Raw genomic sequence first — 19700 nt, forward strand, 5'->3', positions numbered from 1 at the left:
TGGGGCTGCCTGCATCTTCTGGCTGCTGGGTCAGCTTGTTTATCCCGTTTGGTTTCTCTCTCATCCCGGTATTGAGGGGTTCCGCGGCCTCTGTTGTTGGCCTCCATTGCACAGGATTCTGTGGTGTCTGCCTGGGTCCCGGGTCGGTCTCCCGGGGGTCTGTCTGCCTGCTGGGCCTCGTTTGGGAGGGGTCTCTACCAACTATGTCTGTTGGGTTGTTCCCTGGTCTTCCCCTCTCATGTTCCTGGATTGCTTCAGGCTGGTTTGGAGTGGGCTTTCTGCTGAGGTTTTTGCTGGGCGGCTCTCTGGGCTGGTCCTTCTGGCTCTTGTTGATCTCTCTTTATGTGCTTCCTCTTAGTTGGTGTCCTAATGTTTGTTTTGGATTGACCTTCTTGTTTTTGCTTTGTCCCATTTTCTTTGGTTTCTTATGAATTTACATGAAGCCGCTAGACTTGTGTATGTGCTCACTGTGTAACTCTGGTGGCGAGGAATACTTACAAGGAGGTAATGCCCCGGCTACTTGTCTTCCTCGCCACATGAGTTCCCATCCCTACCTCCCTGTTTGGCTATCAGCTTCATGTGGTTCTTGTGGCTTGGTAGTTCTGCAAGAAGTGGGATGGGTCGACCCTCCCCTTATACTGGGTCAGGGGTGACGGTGGTCGGCCATGTTGGGGAGGGATGAGAAGCATGGGATGCTAATTTGCTTTGGAGGGTTCTGGTGTGGAGCTAAAGCTCACTACGTAACTCATGTGGTGGGGAAGACTATACTTGGAGTAATGAAGATTACCAGTAAGTAACCAGGGCATTTTCCATTCCACAAGACGTACAGTACCGCAGTGCGGGGTCACTCAATGTAAGCAGCCTGTGCAACAAGACAGATGCTTAACGTAAGGTTCAGGAAAATCACATTTTGTCAATCGTGCCATTATGAGTCTAATATTAACATAATGGATAAGCACAATCCCAATTGAGCAAAAAACATTTAGAAAAAAGCCACCAACTCTGCTCTATCCCCCATGCCCCTACTCACCCCCATCCACTCCCAAAGTACATCAGGAGTCAGTACGTCAGTGCACCCCAATAGCGAGTAATTCCTCCCGGCTGCGGCCAACAAGCGACCTTGCGTCTAAGATATAGTAGCATTGTCTCTGGGGGCAAGAATAACATTTAATATTGCTAGACACTCATTCCTTTGCCTCACCCTCTGGTAGCTTGGCGCAAAGCAGGGAGGCTTATCAAATGAGGCAATGTGTAAAGTGTTTGTGCAAATCACACTCACTCTCACTCTCACACTTACTCTCACACACTGTACACCACCAAAAAGACTCCACGCAGGTTTATACAAATATAAAATATTTATCTGATTAAAACGAAACCAAAACAACACAAATCAAATCAAGACTTCTCAAGTTATACCCTTTTCAAAATATGTCTGGAAAATCACAGTGCTAGAAATGCATTTGCTTCTTTTATGTTACTTTATGGTAGTGTTCACTGAAGTGCAGGAGAGGCATTCAGGTTTGATGCGTTTGTTGAGGTCTTTCTAGTCTGAGGTAATTGGCAGGTATCCCGGCAGGGGATCAGCAGGTACGGTTTCAGTACTGTGCGGCGCAGACACCCCAAATGAGAAATCGGCCACGGGTCTTTCGGGACCGGTAAGTCACAAAAGTTATGAGCCAATTCACAGGGCCAGACGACCAAAGAGGACCTTGTGGGTCCTGACCCAGGGCACAGTACCTTTTTGCTGTGGGAGCAGTCCTCATGTCCTGGGGGACCCTTCTAGTTAAAAGGTTGTGCAGTGCCGGGTTGTGCTGGGTGCACTCGGCTATCAGAGCAGACCCAGCAAAGTCATGCTAATCTCCTTCTGCACATTACGGCGTGCAGCTCGGCTTCTGTAGACACGTCATCACAGGGAAAGCTTGGTTCATACAACAATGCGGGTGCAGCATTGGAAGGGCTCCCCTCAGCTCTGCGGCATCAGCACAGGCTCAGATGTGGTGCTTGTAGTCAGCGCGTGGAGCTGAACTTTGTAGATTAACGGACACAAGAGAGTGCTGGATGGTGGCGAAGTGTAGCACTCCATCTCAACAGGCAAGGTCCTTTCCTTCTGCAGAGTGCAGTGCTGGGGGCGCGATGGCTCTCTCAGAACAGCCTTTGTAGCAGTGAAATAAGAAAAGTACAGAAATAACGTTTTTGATGGCCCTGAAACTTCAGAAAACAAGAGGTAGGCCAGCAAGCCTTTGAAGTCACTCTAGGTTCAAGTGAGATGGGCAGATCAGCAAAGCAGAGAAGCAGTTCCTTGGAACAGTCAGTCACAGTAAAGTGGCAATCTTTGCAGCACAGCAGTCTATTCTCCAGCAGAGTTCCTCCAGGTCCAGTAGTATAATAATTAGGTAAGGACTGAGTACTAGTATTTATACCAAAACGTGCCTTTGATGTAAGGGGTGACTTCAAAAGAAATCTCTGAAGTGCACAAGGATACTTTTCAGCCCAGCCCTGGCTCCAGACTACCAGTAGGGGGTAAATCAGCCCTTTGTGTGAGGGCAGGACATAACCTATTCAGATGTAAGTGCGAGCCATGTCTCCTCCTTCCTGCCCAGGAAGGCTATCAGAATGCAGATGAATCTCCTGTCACACCCAGTCCCTCCTGTGTTGTGGCTTTCTAGAAGGAATGTACAAAGTGTAGCTGTCACCCAGTCCAGACATGTATTGGAGACAGGCTGCAAGGCACACAATAAGAGTAAGAGTAGAGAACTGTTCACTTTCTAAAAGTGGCATTTCTATAATGGTAATGTCAAATCCAGCCTTACAATTAAAGAGTATTTATCACCATCATTCCAAAGATATTAAACAGGAAGTGCCCACTCCTTTCCAATCAGGAATTACTGCTTAAATGATGTTTTAAGGAATCCCCAATGCTAGCCTATGGAAGGAGTAGGCCTCACAACAATGAAAAACAAATTTAGATGTTTGTAACTGCCAGGACATGTAAAACTTAAAAGTTCATGTCCTGCCTTTCAGTTACACAGCACCCTACCCATAGGAACTACCTTTGAGGTGATTTCTGCGTAATTGAAGGGGAGTCTAAGGCTTGGCAAGTGGTATTAAATGCCAAGCTGAAGTTGCAGTAAACTGCACACACAGGCCTGGCAATGGCAGGCCTGAGACAGGTTTGAAAGGCTACATGGGTGGGTGGCACAACCAGTGCTGTAGGTCCACTGGTAGCCTTTAGATTACAGGCCCTAGGTACATGGTATTCCACTTTACAAGGGAATTACAGGTAAACTTAATATGCCAATCCGGTATACACCAATGTCAACATGTTTAGGAGAGAAACACATGGGGCCCGATTCACAGAACTAACTTAAGACAAAATCCTAAACTTACTACCATTTTGGTATTCACAGAAGGCACTTACTCATTCCTAACTTTAGGACTCCTAAATGCCTTCTGTGATTACCGAAAGTCTTAAAATTAGGGTTTTTCTCAGTTTAGTAGTAGTATAGTTAGGACTCCTAACTTTAGGACTCATAAATGCCTTCTGTGAATACAGAAAGCCTTAAAATTAGGATTTTTCTCAGTTTAGTAGTAGTATAGTTAGGACTCCTAACTTTAGGACTCCTAAATGCCTTCTGTGAATACCGAAAGTCTTAAAATAAGGATTGTTCTCAATTTAGTAGTAGTAAAGTTAGGACTCCTAACTTTAGGACTCCTAAATGCCTTCTGTGAATACTGAAAGCCTTAAAATTAGGATTTTTCTAAGTTTAGTAGTTGTAAAGTTAGGAGTCCTAACTTTAGGACTCCTAAACTGAGAAAAATCCTAATTTTAAGACTTTTGGTATTCACAGAAGGCATTTAGGAGTCCTAAAGTTAGGACTCCTAACTTCTGTGAATACCGAAGTGAGTAAGTGTCTTCTGTGAATACCAAAATGAGTAAGTGCCTTCTGTGAATACCAAAATGAGTAAGTGCCTTCTGTGAATACGAAAATGGTAGTAAGTTTAGGATTTTGTCTTAAGTTAGTTCTGTGAATCGGGCCCATGCACTTTAGCACTGGTTAGCAGTGAAAAAGTGCTCAGAGTCCTAAGGCCAACATAAAGCTACAGCAAAAAGTGGAGGGAAGCTGGCAAATGTTGGAGGATGACCACCCTAAAGGTGGCAGGTCCAACAAGGGCACAATGCTGAATGACATCAAACACACAAACCATCTGGAGGGTGGGTGCGGCTGGGACTACTTAACCTGAGCATCTCCACGCAGGCCCTCCCTCAAGCGGACAATTAATGTGAAGAAGAATTGCTCACAATACAAAGAAGGTAGCAAGGCTTAGCCACGAGCTTCCGATTTTCACTTCCGGGTGGAACGTGCTTTGATTGAACCAGACAGGCCCAGTTATTTTTGGTGGGTGGAATGAAAGAGGCGCATCTCCTTGTGGAACAATTTCCTGCAGAATTTGCACACTGTCGTGTTGGCTGCACTGCAGTGTGCACTTGTTTTTTCCAGTTCAGCAAACATTGACAAATTAAGACTTCTTGTCTTTTGTATAGTGAAAAATATGTTACTGTTCGGACCCCCTTATCAGACAGAAAGAAGTGGAACTTGAGGCAGAGGGAAGACAGAGAGTGGCTAGAGGGTTTTGGAAGATGGGATAATGCCACTGCAATGCACACACATGAATTACTGTTAGGACAGCTTTATGATGCCACCAATTAAAATGAATGATGCATGAGTGATGATTTCATTTTGATTTCACACCTATTGTAAGTATTCTCTTCACGTGTGACTATACAACTGGTAGGCTAGCTTAGATGGTTAATGTGCCTGATGTCTGTGTGCAGCATGCAAGTCACTATCTAGAGTCCTCTAAGGCACACTTCCACTTTCATCATTCAAAGTTCAACAAATGAGAATCATTGTGATAGGATCATATTAATAATTACATGTTATAGTGCATTAGAGCGTCAATCCTGTGGCAGTACATAAATATTGTTGCTGTGCTGCATTAATGCTGTAACAACATTGTCCAAATACGGGATAACTTTCATTAGGTTTACCTTCCCTCTCTCTATGTTGCCAGAAACCTGACATTTTTTTTTTTTTTTAGTTTTTTACATGGAAAACTAGACCCGAAGACATCAGAGCGCTTTACATGAGCACCAGTTTCGTTACTGATGGACACATTCATTTTTTTTAGGCATGGGGAGATTAAGTGATTTGCCCAGAATCACAGAATGTTGAGCGCTTTGCTGAGACACAAACCCAGTTCCCCAGCTTCGACGTCGACCGCTCTAGCCAAAAGGCTACATCCTCTCCCCAATGCCTGTAATAGTGGCTAGTGGGATATCCCAAAGGGGACCCACCTGAACCAAGCTGAACAGAGTACAAGCCCTGTCTGTCCAAAACATCGCAGCCCGAACAAAGTCAGACATTTGGGATATTTTTACAACAACGTAGATGGCGCCTTCGCATGTCTTATCTAAAGGTGAGATGTAGGCCACAAAGGATGCCTCTCCAGGGAGCCTGGTCCTAAAACGCTCTTCATAAAGTATATTTATGCTGTGATATCATTTATTTATATACCAGGTCTCGGCGCTGCTTGCTCTGCCTGGCTATTTTGCCCCGAGACAAGTGATTTTCCAGTCAGCATAAAGCCCAAAGGACATCCTTGGATTTTACAGAATGATCCACAGAGGAAACATATAAACACTGCTTAAATGAAAGACAGGCACGTTTCATTCCCTTACTGATACTGCTGGAAAGTTGCCCATTTTATGATAAACGATGTAAAATAGATATATTTGCCATAATTGCTTTTAAGAAAAAAACTGGATTTACTGAAATGGAAAATCACTGCCAGGTGATTTAAATGTAAAGCTGAAAACACTACCGCTTCTGCTCCCCATCATCCCCCATGCTAATTCAGTCTTTCATCCTTCATAATTAAATAAAACATATACGTGTACAATTGAACCGAGGATTGGGTTGTAAAGACTTGTGGCGCAAACTCCCCTTCACTGGTAAACAAACATGATGGCTGGGTGTCGGGTGAATTAGGGGAAACAGATATGGATGTCAGATGGATGCCGAGAGGTGGTACAAAAGGGGGTGGTGATGGACGGAGCATCAGAACCAATCAAGCACTCATCCCCAGTCAAGAGATCTGGGTTTGATCCATCACCGTTCTTTAGCCCACTCTGCCACCCCAGTTCAGACATGGCCATATGCAAATCAGTCTGACCCTGTGCCTCATGGGAACAGTCCAGCCCGAACTGCCAAGCCGAGAGGTGCCTGGGGAGCGATGGGCAGAGGACTGAATCCTGGCTGCAATTCCTTCCATTTCTTGCCTGTTACAGTATAGGAAGCTCAATCAAGCAAAGCTACCATCAAGCACTCCAGGGCGTCCATTCTGTACACTGGGGATGGCCTGTGTGCCCTCCCGTGTACAGAGGTCAGCGTCGGCATCCAAAAAGATGTGCAACCTCATACGAGTCCAGAAGGTACCTGGCTTAGTAGGACACTGAGGGTCTAGATTACACAAGACTTGCATGTCAACTGACATGGGAATGGTTTATATACAGAATGTGCATATGTGTTTTACATGACTTATAGGGCAGCTCCCACTACCATGGGATCGATTCATGAAAAAGTAATTGAGATATGATTTTTAGTGGTTTTATTGGAAATAGGAAGTGTACAAGGGCACATATATAGTGCCATATACATATTTCTGCTTTAGGGTTACAGACTCAAGTGGAGCCAGTGTTTCTATTGGACTGTGTTTGACTGATAATTGTCGAGTTGTTGATGAAAAGCGGTCTGATACCCCCGGGTCCTGCCAGCCCTATTTAAAACTCTTAAAACAAAAAAAAAAAAATGTTCGCTAATGATTACCTTTGTCAGGGGCCTAGAAGATGTTGTTAATTTTATTTGAAGGTCCTGTGAAAGATTGTTACATTGTCTTTTTTTTTTAACGTTGCATCATCACGTGGCATCTGCTAGTCTTGATTGAAAACCCTTGCATGCGACTTGCTTCGGGATTGTCTGCTGCCGCCGAGCTGAGCCTCAGCACTGATGTGCACAGGGAAGAGCAGGAGGATCTCTCCTCTGGCTTCTAGATGTGATGAACTGCTCCGACTATCAGGGAGCCAGTCTTTCCCATCAAAGACAAGGGATCTATCTGCACCACTTCTGAGCATGTTCTAAACCGTGTCCTAGCTCAGGGATTGGCTGGGTCCCTATGATGGAAGGCCACTTCAGTCACCAGTACCTTGTACCACAGCAGCACAGATGGTATCTGCCGTGACCTGGGAAAGGGGCCTATGATAACGGCGGCAGCAGGCCCCTACCGAATAACAAGGAACAGCTCTCACTTCAAGGGACTAAAGATCGTGGATGAAGATGGAGAGGACACAGCAGCAGTGAACACAGATGAGAGACATGAAACTATGGACAACAAAGGAAGATCAGACCACAGACCACGGTGAGGGACAAGAAGAGGAATCGCAGAAAAACAAGGAAAGACCTTGGCCAAGAAGAGAGAGCAAAAGACCAAAAAGACTGATTGAAGAAATGTAATGATGGGGGGACCACAAAACATATCTCTCTCTCTCTCTCTCTCTCTCTCTCTCTCTCTCTCTCTCTCTCTCTCACCAATTTCTCTTGTCATTTTCTTGCAACAAAAGGGGAGATGTAATGACCTGGGAAAGGGGGCACTAGGACCCTGTACCCGACTGGTGGGGAGGGGACAGGAACCGGACACCACTTCCGGTCAGGGGAGTGGGGAGGGATTCAGAAGCAATGAGGGCAGGAAGACGGACGCACAGGTGGGCAGCAGCAACCATAAGCAACAAAACATCCTGTTTGGCAGCATATTGCTCCCTTTAGGAATTCTGAGTATTTTTCTTTGCATAGGGCAGTTGTCATAATCATTTTAAGTATATTTTTCTCAGTGTCTTTGAATATTCTATCCTGTTTGATCCAATTTGTTGTGTTCTGTTTAAATCTATGTGTTTGCTCTGGTTTGTGTACTTGAACCCTTTGCTTTTAGTGTCACAAAAGACAGTGTTGCTTATAGAATGACGGCTGCTAGGACACTGAGTGTGCTACAGTTTCTTTCTTCTGGAAGAAGTCTACCATTTTCCATTGGCAGCATGTTTTGATCAGGACTGTCTACTCCATTTGTTCCCGTAGTAACTCAGTTTTTCGTACAAGACAACAGGATATATTTGTGCTTACCTCCCTATCAAATCAGTATTCTGGTTGTAAAACAGCCATCCATAACGTTTGTAAATGGACGGTCTCTTCATTCGACGTTAATCGAAAAATCAATTTAAATTCAATAATTTTCAGTTTCACAAAGATAAACAGTGAAATGTATTTCGCAAAGTACACATAATTAGTGTAAAAAATACAATTTCCCACCTTCATGTACAAATCCATTGTATCTATTGTATGCTAAATGGAGCCTGGAGTTCCTTTGTAACACAACCACCTCACCATCAGTAAAGTTCAATGTCCAGTCAGATTTCTTAAAAATACCTCTTTGTTAAACATACATAGTGATAAAACAGATTATAATAATGATATCTGGTGAAAATCGGAGATCTTGGCCCATATGGCTCAAAATGTTTACCATAACAATGTATGCAATAGCAAGCTGTCGGCTGACGTCTATTAAGTGATTGGAGGAAAATTATTCAATAAAACTGTTTCATTAAACTAAGAGCTAGATGTGTGAAGCGTTTTTGCAGTCGCAAAACGTCCTGATTTACGAATGCAAAAAAGCTTTTTCTAATGTGTCAAACCTAAATTGCGATTCGGTCACATATTACTGAATCGCAATTTGGGTTTGCGACCTAATAATGTTTCGGTATTTGGAAGGGGCGTGTTTAGAGCATCCCTTCCAAAGACCAAATCATAGTGGTATGTACTAATGTTTTACGACAAAATGCATTTGCAAAACATTTGTAGTTTACCACCAACCAGTTTGTGGTGACCCATTCGCAAATGAGAAGGGGTCCCTTTGGGACCCCTTTCCCTTTGAGAATGTTTAAAAAAATCCATTTAAGAGCAAACAGTGGTACCACGGCCTACTCTTAAAAAATGGAACATTTCATTTTTTATTTTTAAACGCATCCCGCTTAAGGAGCTGCATTTTAAAATAAATTATTGCTTTATTTAAAAGCAATCACAGACCTGGTGTTCTGCTGACTCCAGTAGGCCACCATCCTTGAGATAGCAGCGAATACCAGTGGGTCACAAATTGCGACCTACCTCATTAATACTCATGAGGTAGGTCTCATTGCAACCCACTACTCATCAGTAAATTGTAAAATGACCTATTAGTACATAGGTCAGTTCGCTAATTACCAGACTGGTTGCAAAAATACTGGTAGCCAATTGTGACCAGTATTTTGCGAAGAGTTGTACACGCATCTAGCCCTTAGGGCTAAATAGACTCATTACTCAATGTAATCCAGTCCAGTCCTACCATCTGGGAGAATATTTGAAATGATAGATGACCCGTCACTTATGATAGGGAGCATTTTACTGGAGCTCTCCTAGAAAACCTGTTGCTAACAGACGGGACAGGGGGGTCCACCCACATTCAGAGCCCCGAACAGCTACTCCTTTAGTAAGTGCAGAGCATTCCTGGCAAAGGTGATAGAGGGGCATGGTCACAGGCTGTACTGCTATGGAGGATCCACAGTATTCAAGGTCTGCATCCCATAAGCAGGAACCTCAACCATACATTATTTAATTATTACCACAGACTTGGCGGTAAAAGGAAAGTCCATTTAATGGAAGACTTCATGAGTTCTTGACAAGGGGTCTAAGAGTATAATAAAATGCAGTACCTATATTATTTGAGATACTGCCACAAATCAGGCAGTTGTCCCCTTACCAAGGGGAGAGTTTTTACTCTTTTGAGGAACAAGCATTGGCAAAAGATATCATTCTGGCTATAATGAGCTAACATATCCGAACACAGCATGAATAAAGGCGTTTTGCATGGTTAGCGCTTTAAAGCCAGGCCTATTGGTTTTGCCCTTGCTAGTTTCGGTTGACACTTAAAAAGGGAGGAATAATCTTAAAGCAAAAGGAAGACATCCTGAGTGAGATTATATATTTTAACAAGTTGTCACATGTAGATGATAGTATGGCAGTAATAGCGAATGGGAGAAAACACCAGTGGTTGAGCAGATTCAAGCTGCCAGGAAAGCCATCAAAGCGAGTAACTAAGGGATTGCAACAGAAAGGAGGGAGTCTTAGTAAATAAAGGTGTAAAGTTTCTCCCTAAAGGAGTATACCTTGCTGCTATTCGAGAAAATAGGATTAGTTAGACCGTTTCTAAATAATGTATTTACATAAGTGTTGTATATGGTGGCTGCCTTTATACTGCTTCAGCACTGGTCAAAGGGCCGGCGAAAGCAGTTTGTTACGGGGCAGCCAACCGTCGAGTTGAATTGAAAGCGCAGATCCCAGCGCCAATATTTAAACCCAATGAGTGGATGCTAGTGGTTTTTTAGAAATGAATCAATGGCAAGGTGGTTAGTGCAGTGCTTGCCCTCTCAGGAGAGACTGTCGCTGTGTAAATCTGTGGCAGGGAGAGGGGCTGCTGGGCATGTTCACTCTGTGCGCAGCTCACCGGCGGAGGATGGTTGAATGAATGTAGACTGACTGCTGTAGTTCACTAGCCAGGATGGCCTGACCTCAAGAGGGCCCTGGAGTGTTACAAAATCTTGACTATTGTTATTAATTTTGTGAGACTCGGGGATGGGGAGGGGGTCGGCCATATTGCCGTCATACTGTCTAAATTTGCAGAGGGACAAAGAAATAGAGTGGCCATCTAAATGTCACACTCACACAGGAGTCCTGGCTCAAACGTGAAAAGAAAGCCTTCTGAAGTGGAAACAGCCAATACAATGTTTTGAGCGAGAAATACTTCATTGTGTGGAGCCAAGGCAGACTCTATGTACCATCCAAGGAACTGATTACAAGAGGTGTGCCAACAACCAAGTTTTCTTTAGTTACACCCACAAACTAGTGAATCCCTCGCTGAATCCTCAGCCAGCAACAGTTTGGGACTTTGCCAAAGAGCGCTCGACTTGTGAGATGGCCTCCATTGCTCAGCAGCCACGGGGAGAATTTTGAATATGGAAAAAACCCAAAAATAAACGCAGTCCTGGACAGGTGTTCTTCAGCACATATCTGTCTCCCTGGTACTCACTGTTAACCGTCATTGACATACACGGGGCCACTGTTTCTCAGGTGAAGTTGTACAGTGCGACATCACCCGCGCCGTAAATGCACCCTTCCTGCCTTTCATGGACCCCGCGGGTCCCCTGTGCACTCCTGGCTGCTTTCTGCTCACTGCGAGGATGTCCATGAAGTTCTGCAGACAGCTCAGTCGGCCCCATAGTGCTAGTCTTGGGGATGTAGTAAGGCACGTGTTGGCGGCTATCACAAACTGACTGGCAACCATAACCATCCTTTGACTGGAAGCTATACTGAGAAGTGTCACATGTTTCCTTGATCCGACAGATACACTCACAGATGCACATATGGCGGATAAAGCAAGCCTGTCCTTGGCTTCAGCACACATCCTCCAGGCGCTAAGCCCAGTCCACACCGAGGGTTCCAGCCCAGCCTATGCTCACCTCTGCCAGGACTCTACCCCTGGCTGCTTTGAACACTCCGCAGGCACAAGTGTTTTCCATTCCGCAGGGCTGCTGCCCTCTGCTCTGCTGGCTCTGTGAAAGGGCCGTGTGTCTGTTACTCTCACAGGAGTGCAGTAAATCGTAGGTGAGGCTCCTTTGATGAATTCTGGAAATCCCCCAGATGTTGTAGACGACAGATGTTGGAGTCTAGTTATGCCAATCATCTCCTGCGCAGCACATTTACTACTGCACATAGTTAGGTGAGCAGAGTCTGAATGCACGCGCTCTGGCTCCTTCCTATAACTTACAAATACTGGCTGTTGACGTGCCACTCAGGTCATTGTAACCCAAGGCCCGAAGATGCCATGAGTTAGGAGTTAACCTTCTGTGAGCCCGCTCCCTGGCATCATTATTCATCTCCCAGCACAGTGGCAGTCTTTTCGCAAATCTAAAAGCAGTGCCTGGCAGAACATAAAATATTCCTTGTAGTCTAACTGTTCTTGTAACTTTTCAATTCAACATTTTGTATATATATATTTTTTTAGACTTTGCATAGTTGTCTACAAGGGACGATACAGACCGATTTACCGATTTGGCATGAAATTGAGTTTACAAAATTTGAATAAACAAGTTAACAAAGTAGAATAGGATACAGAGTAGAAAAGATATATTGCAAAATACACACAAAATGGGAAAAAAAACAGTTATGAACTGAAACCAAACTGCTACTGTATTTACAGAATAAGGGCATATTTACTAAGGGCTTGTGTTGTCCTTGTGTCACACAAGGTGACGCAAGGACAACGCCAGCCCTGAGCTGGGATTTACTAAGTCATGCACAGCCACCTCTTGGCCAGGAGACCGAAGGAATGAGCCATAACTTAGTAGAGGTGCATTTCTGCTTTCTCCCATTCACACAACGCAGCAGTTGTCTTGATGCATTGATTGCGTGAAATATTGGTAAATCTGCCCCTAAGTATACATAACAAGAAAACCCTGGAGAAAATAATCCCCCTAGCTAATTCAACAACTAAAAGGCTGATCATCAAGTGTCAGAGGCTGGAGGGAAGAATCTGGCCAACAGCCACAGACTGGAGCGGAGAAGATCTACATATCGCCGTTCATGCTCGACACAGAAGAAGGGAGGAATAGAGTTCCAGGTTCTGGCTGCGCATCCTGAGAGCCACTGATTTTAGGGTATGTTTTTTGTTGACGAGAAGGGTTTGTAAGAGCAGATTGTATGTGCTATGTAAGGAGTGGGATATTAGATTTGTAATGCAGACATTTGCGGTGTATGCACACCATTTGGTAACTATGTCTGCCCTCGATGAGAATCCAGGACATTTTTTCAAGAGAGCTAGATGGATTTTGGGTATCTCTGTCAGAACTGCCTTCCTGTGGTGACATCTGGAAAGGACCTAGGATTGCATCCTTTGTTTTAAAGTCCTGTTCTGATAGAAGCGTCACACAGCCTTTTGTAAGTCTGAGCTGCTATTGTGCATTTTTATTATATAAGCATCAATATGTTTTTGGAGGTTGAGGTTCTTGTCTAGGATGAATTCAAGGAATTTGGAGCTTCCAATAATTGTTGTTTATCACGCAAGGATGTGTGCTGCACCCACCCATGTTTGCACTGAGATTGTGGCGAGAGGAGTAGCAATGTAGTAAGGCCTCAAACTGAAGGAGATTTTGGGGCATATTATCAAGAACGGCGATAAAATTATCGCCGCTTTAGCGGCAGGAAACTGCCGCTAAAGCGGCGATAATGGGCTTGATAAATGGCCTTGAGAATTCCAGTAGAAGCCCATGTTCTGGTGTGAACCTGGGCTTCTATTGGAATTCTCAGCGGCATATTATCAAGCCCATTATCGCCGCTTTAGCGGCAGTTTCCTGCCGCTAAAGCGGCGATAATTGCAACGCCATTCTTGATAATATGCCCCTTAGTTTTAAGTGTTGTTCAGTAATCCAAGCCTGGATGCCTACTATCAATATATAACCAGTCGTGGAGACTTTCATGTAAGTATGAGTGCCCTTGGCACAATAGTGGTGCAATGTGATGGATTTACTCAGTAGATCTGAGAATGGTTGAAGGTACAAGATGAAGACTGAGAGGGCTGATGCACAACCTTGAGAAGCCACTTTGATAGAGTGGTGCAGGGTCAGAGAGAGAACCACTGACCTTGGTTTCCTGTGAATGCTTGATGATATTAAGAGGTGAACTGAGTTCCTAATTTGCCCTCTTCATCCTAGCAATCCTTCAGGATTTCTAGTAGGGTATTGTGGCTGACAGAAAAGATATTCAAAAAAGATACATAGACCTCTAAATATTTCCTTGCCCATTGACTCAAAATTACGAGTTACTTTCTGCTCTATGCGAGACATACAGCTATGGCCCTCATGCAAACTTTCTAGCAATTAGTTGCATAAACTCTTAGGGCAACCGGTTTGTCCTGCTACCTTTTGGTACCTTCACCACCAGACAGTTCAGACCATATAGTAAAATTATCCTTTAAACTTGCGAAACAAACTTTCTTAGGCCAACCCTTTGCCCTATGTTTACTCTAGCTGATACAAGTTCTTCTTGCTCCAAGTTTTTACACCATCTTCTGTCACCAAAGTTCCCATCCATCACTTGAGCATCCCTTCCCACGTTGATATCCTCTTGCTCACAGCACCGGCGTCCCAACAAGCAATCCCGACACAAATTATGAATTTCTTGAACACATATTTTTGCGAACATTAAAACTCGTTTTTATCCTCTTCTTATTGTGTTTGTACAACCATTTAACCAAATGAGGTGTGTTCATACTGACTACGAAGATTGGTTTATGGTCAGTCCATGCACATCAGACGGAGGATGCCGTACACTTCACTAGCAGGCCACGCTTTCTTTTGAATGACAGCGTAATTTCTCTTTATGTCGCTTAAGGTGATGACTTTACTTATTTCGCTACCACAACAGCTGTTTTACAATTTATACAACTCAACCTTTTTCTTCATTCACCCTGTTATCAGGTGAGGCTTTTTTTAAAAAGCTGTCTTACATATTTGGAGAAAGATAGTCCAAGAAGCAACCAGTGCTCATTATTATCTTTGCTCAAGGTGCCACTTCAATTGCCTTCATTTTAAATTTAGAAGTGACTCTTTCTAGTTATTCACACAAACCTAACAACTCCACACTTTCCACTGCCAACTTACATTTCTCTTAAGGCAAATACAAACCTTGTAACCTTCAAGATTGTATGCAGCACACAAGTATATTCCTCAATATGTCTGCCACGTACAGCTTGAAGATATGTTACATTACAACCTCTTAGAATAACCTGTGCATAGGTCATTGCATTGAAACTTGGAAATGCTGACTTCAATGTAAAGGGCATTCTTAAGAAATTAATGCTCTTTTTGGTGTTAAAAGTTATGTCAAAACTTTTCTCCAGCTTGATACGAATGTTTATATTAGGCTAGTCTGGTAGGCTAAAATTACCGATATTCTGCAACAAAACTATTATCTTGTTATTAAATGATTGCTGTTGCACATCTACAGCAGCTAAACCACAGTTCCAAATAACTAGATATTTTACTCAGGAACAACATAAATGGGTGCTTTGACCAGGTTCTATCCAGATACCAATGGTGTTATCTGAAATGGTTAAAAATCAACAATTAACTTTGTTTTAAACAGATTTTATTGTGATTTAAACATTAACAATCAGTTGTCATACTACAGTTTGAAAGATATATCAGGATCATACTCGGAGTCTTGACTTAAAGAGAGGTCTTACTATCCTGCTTGACTTGTCACTTTGGAATCGATGGAGACATGGACGCCCGTAGCTGCGGCAGTGAACAAGAGAAACTCCGGGGACTTGTGGCTCCTTCACAAAAAGTAGAACATGTTGTGACTGGTCCCAATGCAGACGGGAACCAGAGTGAAGGCGGTCTAATTAAAGACAAATGCGGTTCTATTTTGACATCCAAGGCGAAGGTTTTACTCAGAACAATTAAGAGTGCGCGTTTATGCAATTCAAGCATGGTTGAGACTTTCCATTTCTCTCGATACCGGGACATTTCTAAAAAATCTGTGTTTCCAAACCATACATTTATGAGAATTCTCCAGTGTAAATCAACTCTGTCCTGAAGAAGGTGGTAGAAACGAAATATATATCCACCGAAATGTGCGTCAACTGAATGTTGGTGTGTCCAGTCTGGACTCATACACTATAAGGAGAAAAATAATTCCAATTTGGCTGGTGTATTGTCCATGTTTTTTTCTGGAATGTGTGTGTGTAGGATGTGTGAAATGTGGAATGAATGGCATGTGAGATGAGTATGTTACAGGAGAGCACACGGGGATATGTAGAGATTTGTAGTGATGTGGTCTATGTTTGTAAATCAATTAATGTTTTTTGTCTATTGTAATGAAAGTAAACCTATATGTAAAGATAAACAATGTTATGGTAAAATCATGAAATGTTTTGTGTAAAAAATATAAGGAAACAGAATTGTATGAAATATATTCTTAAAACTCATTTGGATCAGTTCACAGTGTGATTTTTCCAAAGTGACAAGTCAAGCAGGTTTGTAGGGCCTCTTTTAAGTCATTTTTGGCTTCCCCCCCACCCCGGTCCTAAGCCTGATATCAAAAGTGAGACAGTAGAGGGGGAGCCTTTTTGTGCGTTTTGTCATACTCCGGTGTCTACAGACACTAAACTGTCAATTTCCCAATTTACCAGCAATTCCCTCCCTTCCCATAGGGCGCCCGATATTATTTCTATTGTCTGTGGAACAATTCAAGACAGTAATATGTCTGTGACTCATGTCAGCATGGAGGTATAGTTGACACATATTCTGCATAATGGAATTTTAGGTTATTTGCATCTAGGTGGTTCTATTAATGCAGCTAAGGAGGGGGGAAGTAGTGGGCGAACCCTATGGTATGCCCAGCAAGGATTGTTGAGGAGGGTCCCTTCAGCAGTCCCCCATACCCTCCTATTCCTGTGTTGTAACAATTAACTTTAGTATACACAAATAATGGGATCATATGTTAACTGTCCTTGGACGGACAATTTATTAAGCAGAAGTTTTCAAGAGAAACTGTATGTAGGTATGGCTAATTAGTTGTATTTGTATCAACAACAGCCTTATTCATGTACATTAGAATAGCCATCCAACACGTTTTGTCCATACATGGGACTTTTTCTAAAGGCATAATTCTTTCTTTGTGAATATTAAGAGGGTTCATAGGTAATGGTTGTGATTGCAGTAGGTGTTTGGTCCTTTGATTTGTTGGACTGGAATTGATGGGACCTCTGAAGATATAGTAGAGCAGGTTTGTATCATCATGGAATTGTGGGTTATTTATACTGTAAGGAAACCCACTTGCTTTTAGTCTATAAGTTCTGTCTGTGAATGAACGTGTCTTGGTCTGTGGCATTATTGATTGTAACAGATAGTGGCATGTTTACAGTACGTCTTAGGCAAGCCTCAGACCAAAATAGGTCCTTTACATCCAGCATGGGCCTATCCTGACAGCAGTTGTGAGGGCACTGTAGATCCTTCTAACCAGTCTTCTCCACTGACAACTCATGCTCTTCATTGATGATTCTATTAGCTTAAGGAGACTCATCTCGGTAGGCCATGACCTGTGAGAGCTAGGGTACAAAAGGAAAAGCAGTGGGTAGCACCTGCTACCTGTGGCTACCCTTAAGCGGCATCAATGTCTGGTTCAAGAACTTACAATACTAAGTTACAACTTGTACTGCAAACAATGTAACGTACAATCCATAATGATCTGCAGTGTTGTTTTTTCCAACAGACCCTTCATACTCGATCCGGCGAATCCCACTTTTAATGTGTGTGAAAACAGCAATGCATGGGATGAAGTGGCTCATGTTGCAAGGTTGAGTCTCAGTAAACCATTATTTGATGGTGTGCCGGCCAAGGAACCCTGGCTTTTTACCAACAACTGGTAAAGGAAATGTGCATACCACTGAAGAGACCGTTTTCAGCATGTTGAGTTATTGTAATATGGTAATGTAGCTATGTATGATATAGCAGTTAAGCCTTTTGATTTTCTTATATAAAGTATTGCTCTTTTTTCCCCTACACCTATTAAAGTGTTTTGCTTGTATGGGAGACTGTTAACCAACTTCACATAGTTCTGCAAACAAAGACTGTTTCCTGTCTCCGATATCTCAGACTACAATACCTTAAAAAGAAAGCTGATTACAGGAGTAAATGTTTTTGGAAGACATTCATTGCCCTTCCCAAGTAAGATGACATAAAGATTGTGGGGTAAGGCAAGGGGAGGGGAGGAATTTGCAATGATCTAAATTGTGAAACACTTTGTAAAAGAATGAAAAACTGATCAACTTTTAAAGAACATATATGACCTTTTGTATTTTTGTTATGGTTTTATTTGCTTCACAGAGATGTGGATATTGTATGACAAATGATACATTTAAAAAAAAAAAATATATATAGATGCATTGAGAGCAGAGCAGTTCAGAGCCCCCCTATTGTCCCTTCCTCCTACCAGGTGATCAAGGCCACTACCATAAACCATATCTCAGAGGGCATCAACAATGTTCACATTATGGTGTGGGCAGATCAATCCTGTAGGCCATCCATGCCCTCCAAATCTTCTCCCTTTTGCGCGGACACCCCTACTCTGGTATACTGTCTGATCGGCCCGCTGGCACCAGTCCAAATCACTCTCCCAGGCGTGCACCGTTGAGGGTGTCTCGGCGCCCCATGCTCTGGCAATATTGCACTTTGCCACCGCTTCCGCAAGGGCTAGCAATGTTTTGGCCCATGTAGGCCAGACTCTCTTCCCCGTTACCCCCAAAATATGCCATCCCGCATCTACCGGGACTTGCTCACCCACCACAGTTGCCATTACCTGGGCCACCTGTCTCCAGAATATTTGAATCTTGGGGCAGTCCCACAATATATGAAAAAACGTTCCTATTTCTATTTCTATTAGCTATCTCTCTGGGGCTTTGCAGAGCCTCCCCCCAGACGTCATCCTCCAGGGGGCCCACGTCCGATTCCCACGCTGCCCGCAGGGGCCCCAGACAGTCAGGGGTATAATTTATACGTTTTTTATATGTAAGGGATATTGCTTTGTCAATCATTGGGTCGAGAAGGAGCCTGTCCTCAAGTGGTGTGTATTCCGGCAATGGAGTCCCCTCTCTTAAATGGCGATGTAGTGTGTGAATGATGCATTTTTAAACACAATGCAAAACAAGGATTCTAATCATGAGATCTGCATACTGAGCACCTCATATCGTACCTGACCTACTATTTCCTAATCTACTTGAACGCTTCTGCTCTAAATACCACTCTTTGCTTCATCCATTACTCTTCAACCTACTCTTCACCCTATCACCCTTTCCCTCCTTCGCAATTTGCCGCCGTCCACTTGCCGATCTGTTCAATCCCTGTGCACTTGTATCTCTCCTCACCAGTACTTTCTCCTCAATCTCCTTTTATTCCTAACATGCCCTACTTGAATGGTAAACATTTGTTCTCTCCAGGTATCTCCCTCGCTAATTCTATTTTAATTGTAATTTCCTCTGTCTGTTTCTCCTTCTTTTGTTCTGCTGTCTTTCTCAGTACCTTGTCCCATGTGAAGGTCCTCCTTGCTTTGTTTGAAACGCCTTTTCTCACTCTGCCTGTTGTGTCGGTTCAGTAGGGTTCTATTATAGTACTTTTCCATCTACCAAACTTTAATCATCTCATCTTTTTCTTTGACCTTCCATCTCAAAGGCCCTCTATCACTTCATTGCCCTCTAACACTACCACACGCACCATAACAAGAAGCAAAACATCACCCTTGAAAACTCATCCATCGCAATTACACAATCACACTCATGTTTGCATTTTTGCCGCACATGTTTTGAGTGGGAACACCAAAAATAGATTGGTGGAAAACTTGATTTTGTCTCAAACATTGACAATTTTGTGGGCTTCATTCCACTAATTCATTCAATTTTGCTCACTGTGCTAGTACATACGGGGACTGATCATATGCCAATTATTC

General features: G+C 43.2%; 1 protein-coding gene across 2 annotated transcripts in view; it reads left to right on the forward strand.

Annotated features, from left to right (window-relative positions):
* The window catches only part of LOC146865675 (2'-5'-oligoadenylate synthase 1-like), a 158884-nt gene extending 140870 nt beyond the window's left edge, over positions 1-18014 (forward strand). For both annotated transcript variants that reach the window (XM_085632536.1, XM_085632537.1), the window contains one exon: positions 17472-18014. In XM_085632536.1, coding sequence (XP_085488662.1) covers positions 17472-17628 — 157 coding nt within the window. In that variant the 3' untranslated portion in view covers positions 17629-18014. The remainder of the gene's footprint in view (positions 1-17471) is intronic.
* The last annotated feature ends 1686 nt before the right edge of the window (positions 18015-19700 follow it).

The sequence above is a fragment of the Triturus cristatus genome, chromosome 2_1 (assembly GCF_964204655.1).
Source record: "Triturus cristatus chromosome 2_1, aTriCri1.1, whole genome shotgun sequence".
Classification (NCBI taxonomy): Eukaryota; Metazoa; Chordata; class Amphibia; order Caudata; family Salamandridae; genus Triturus; species Triturus cristatus.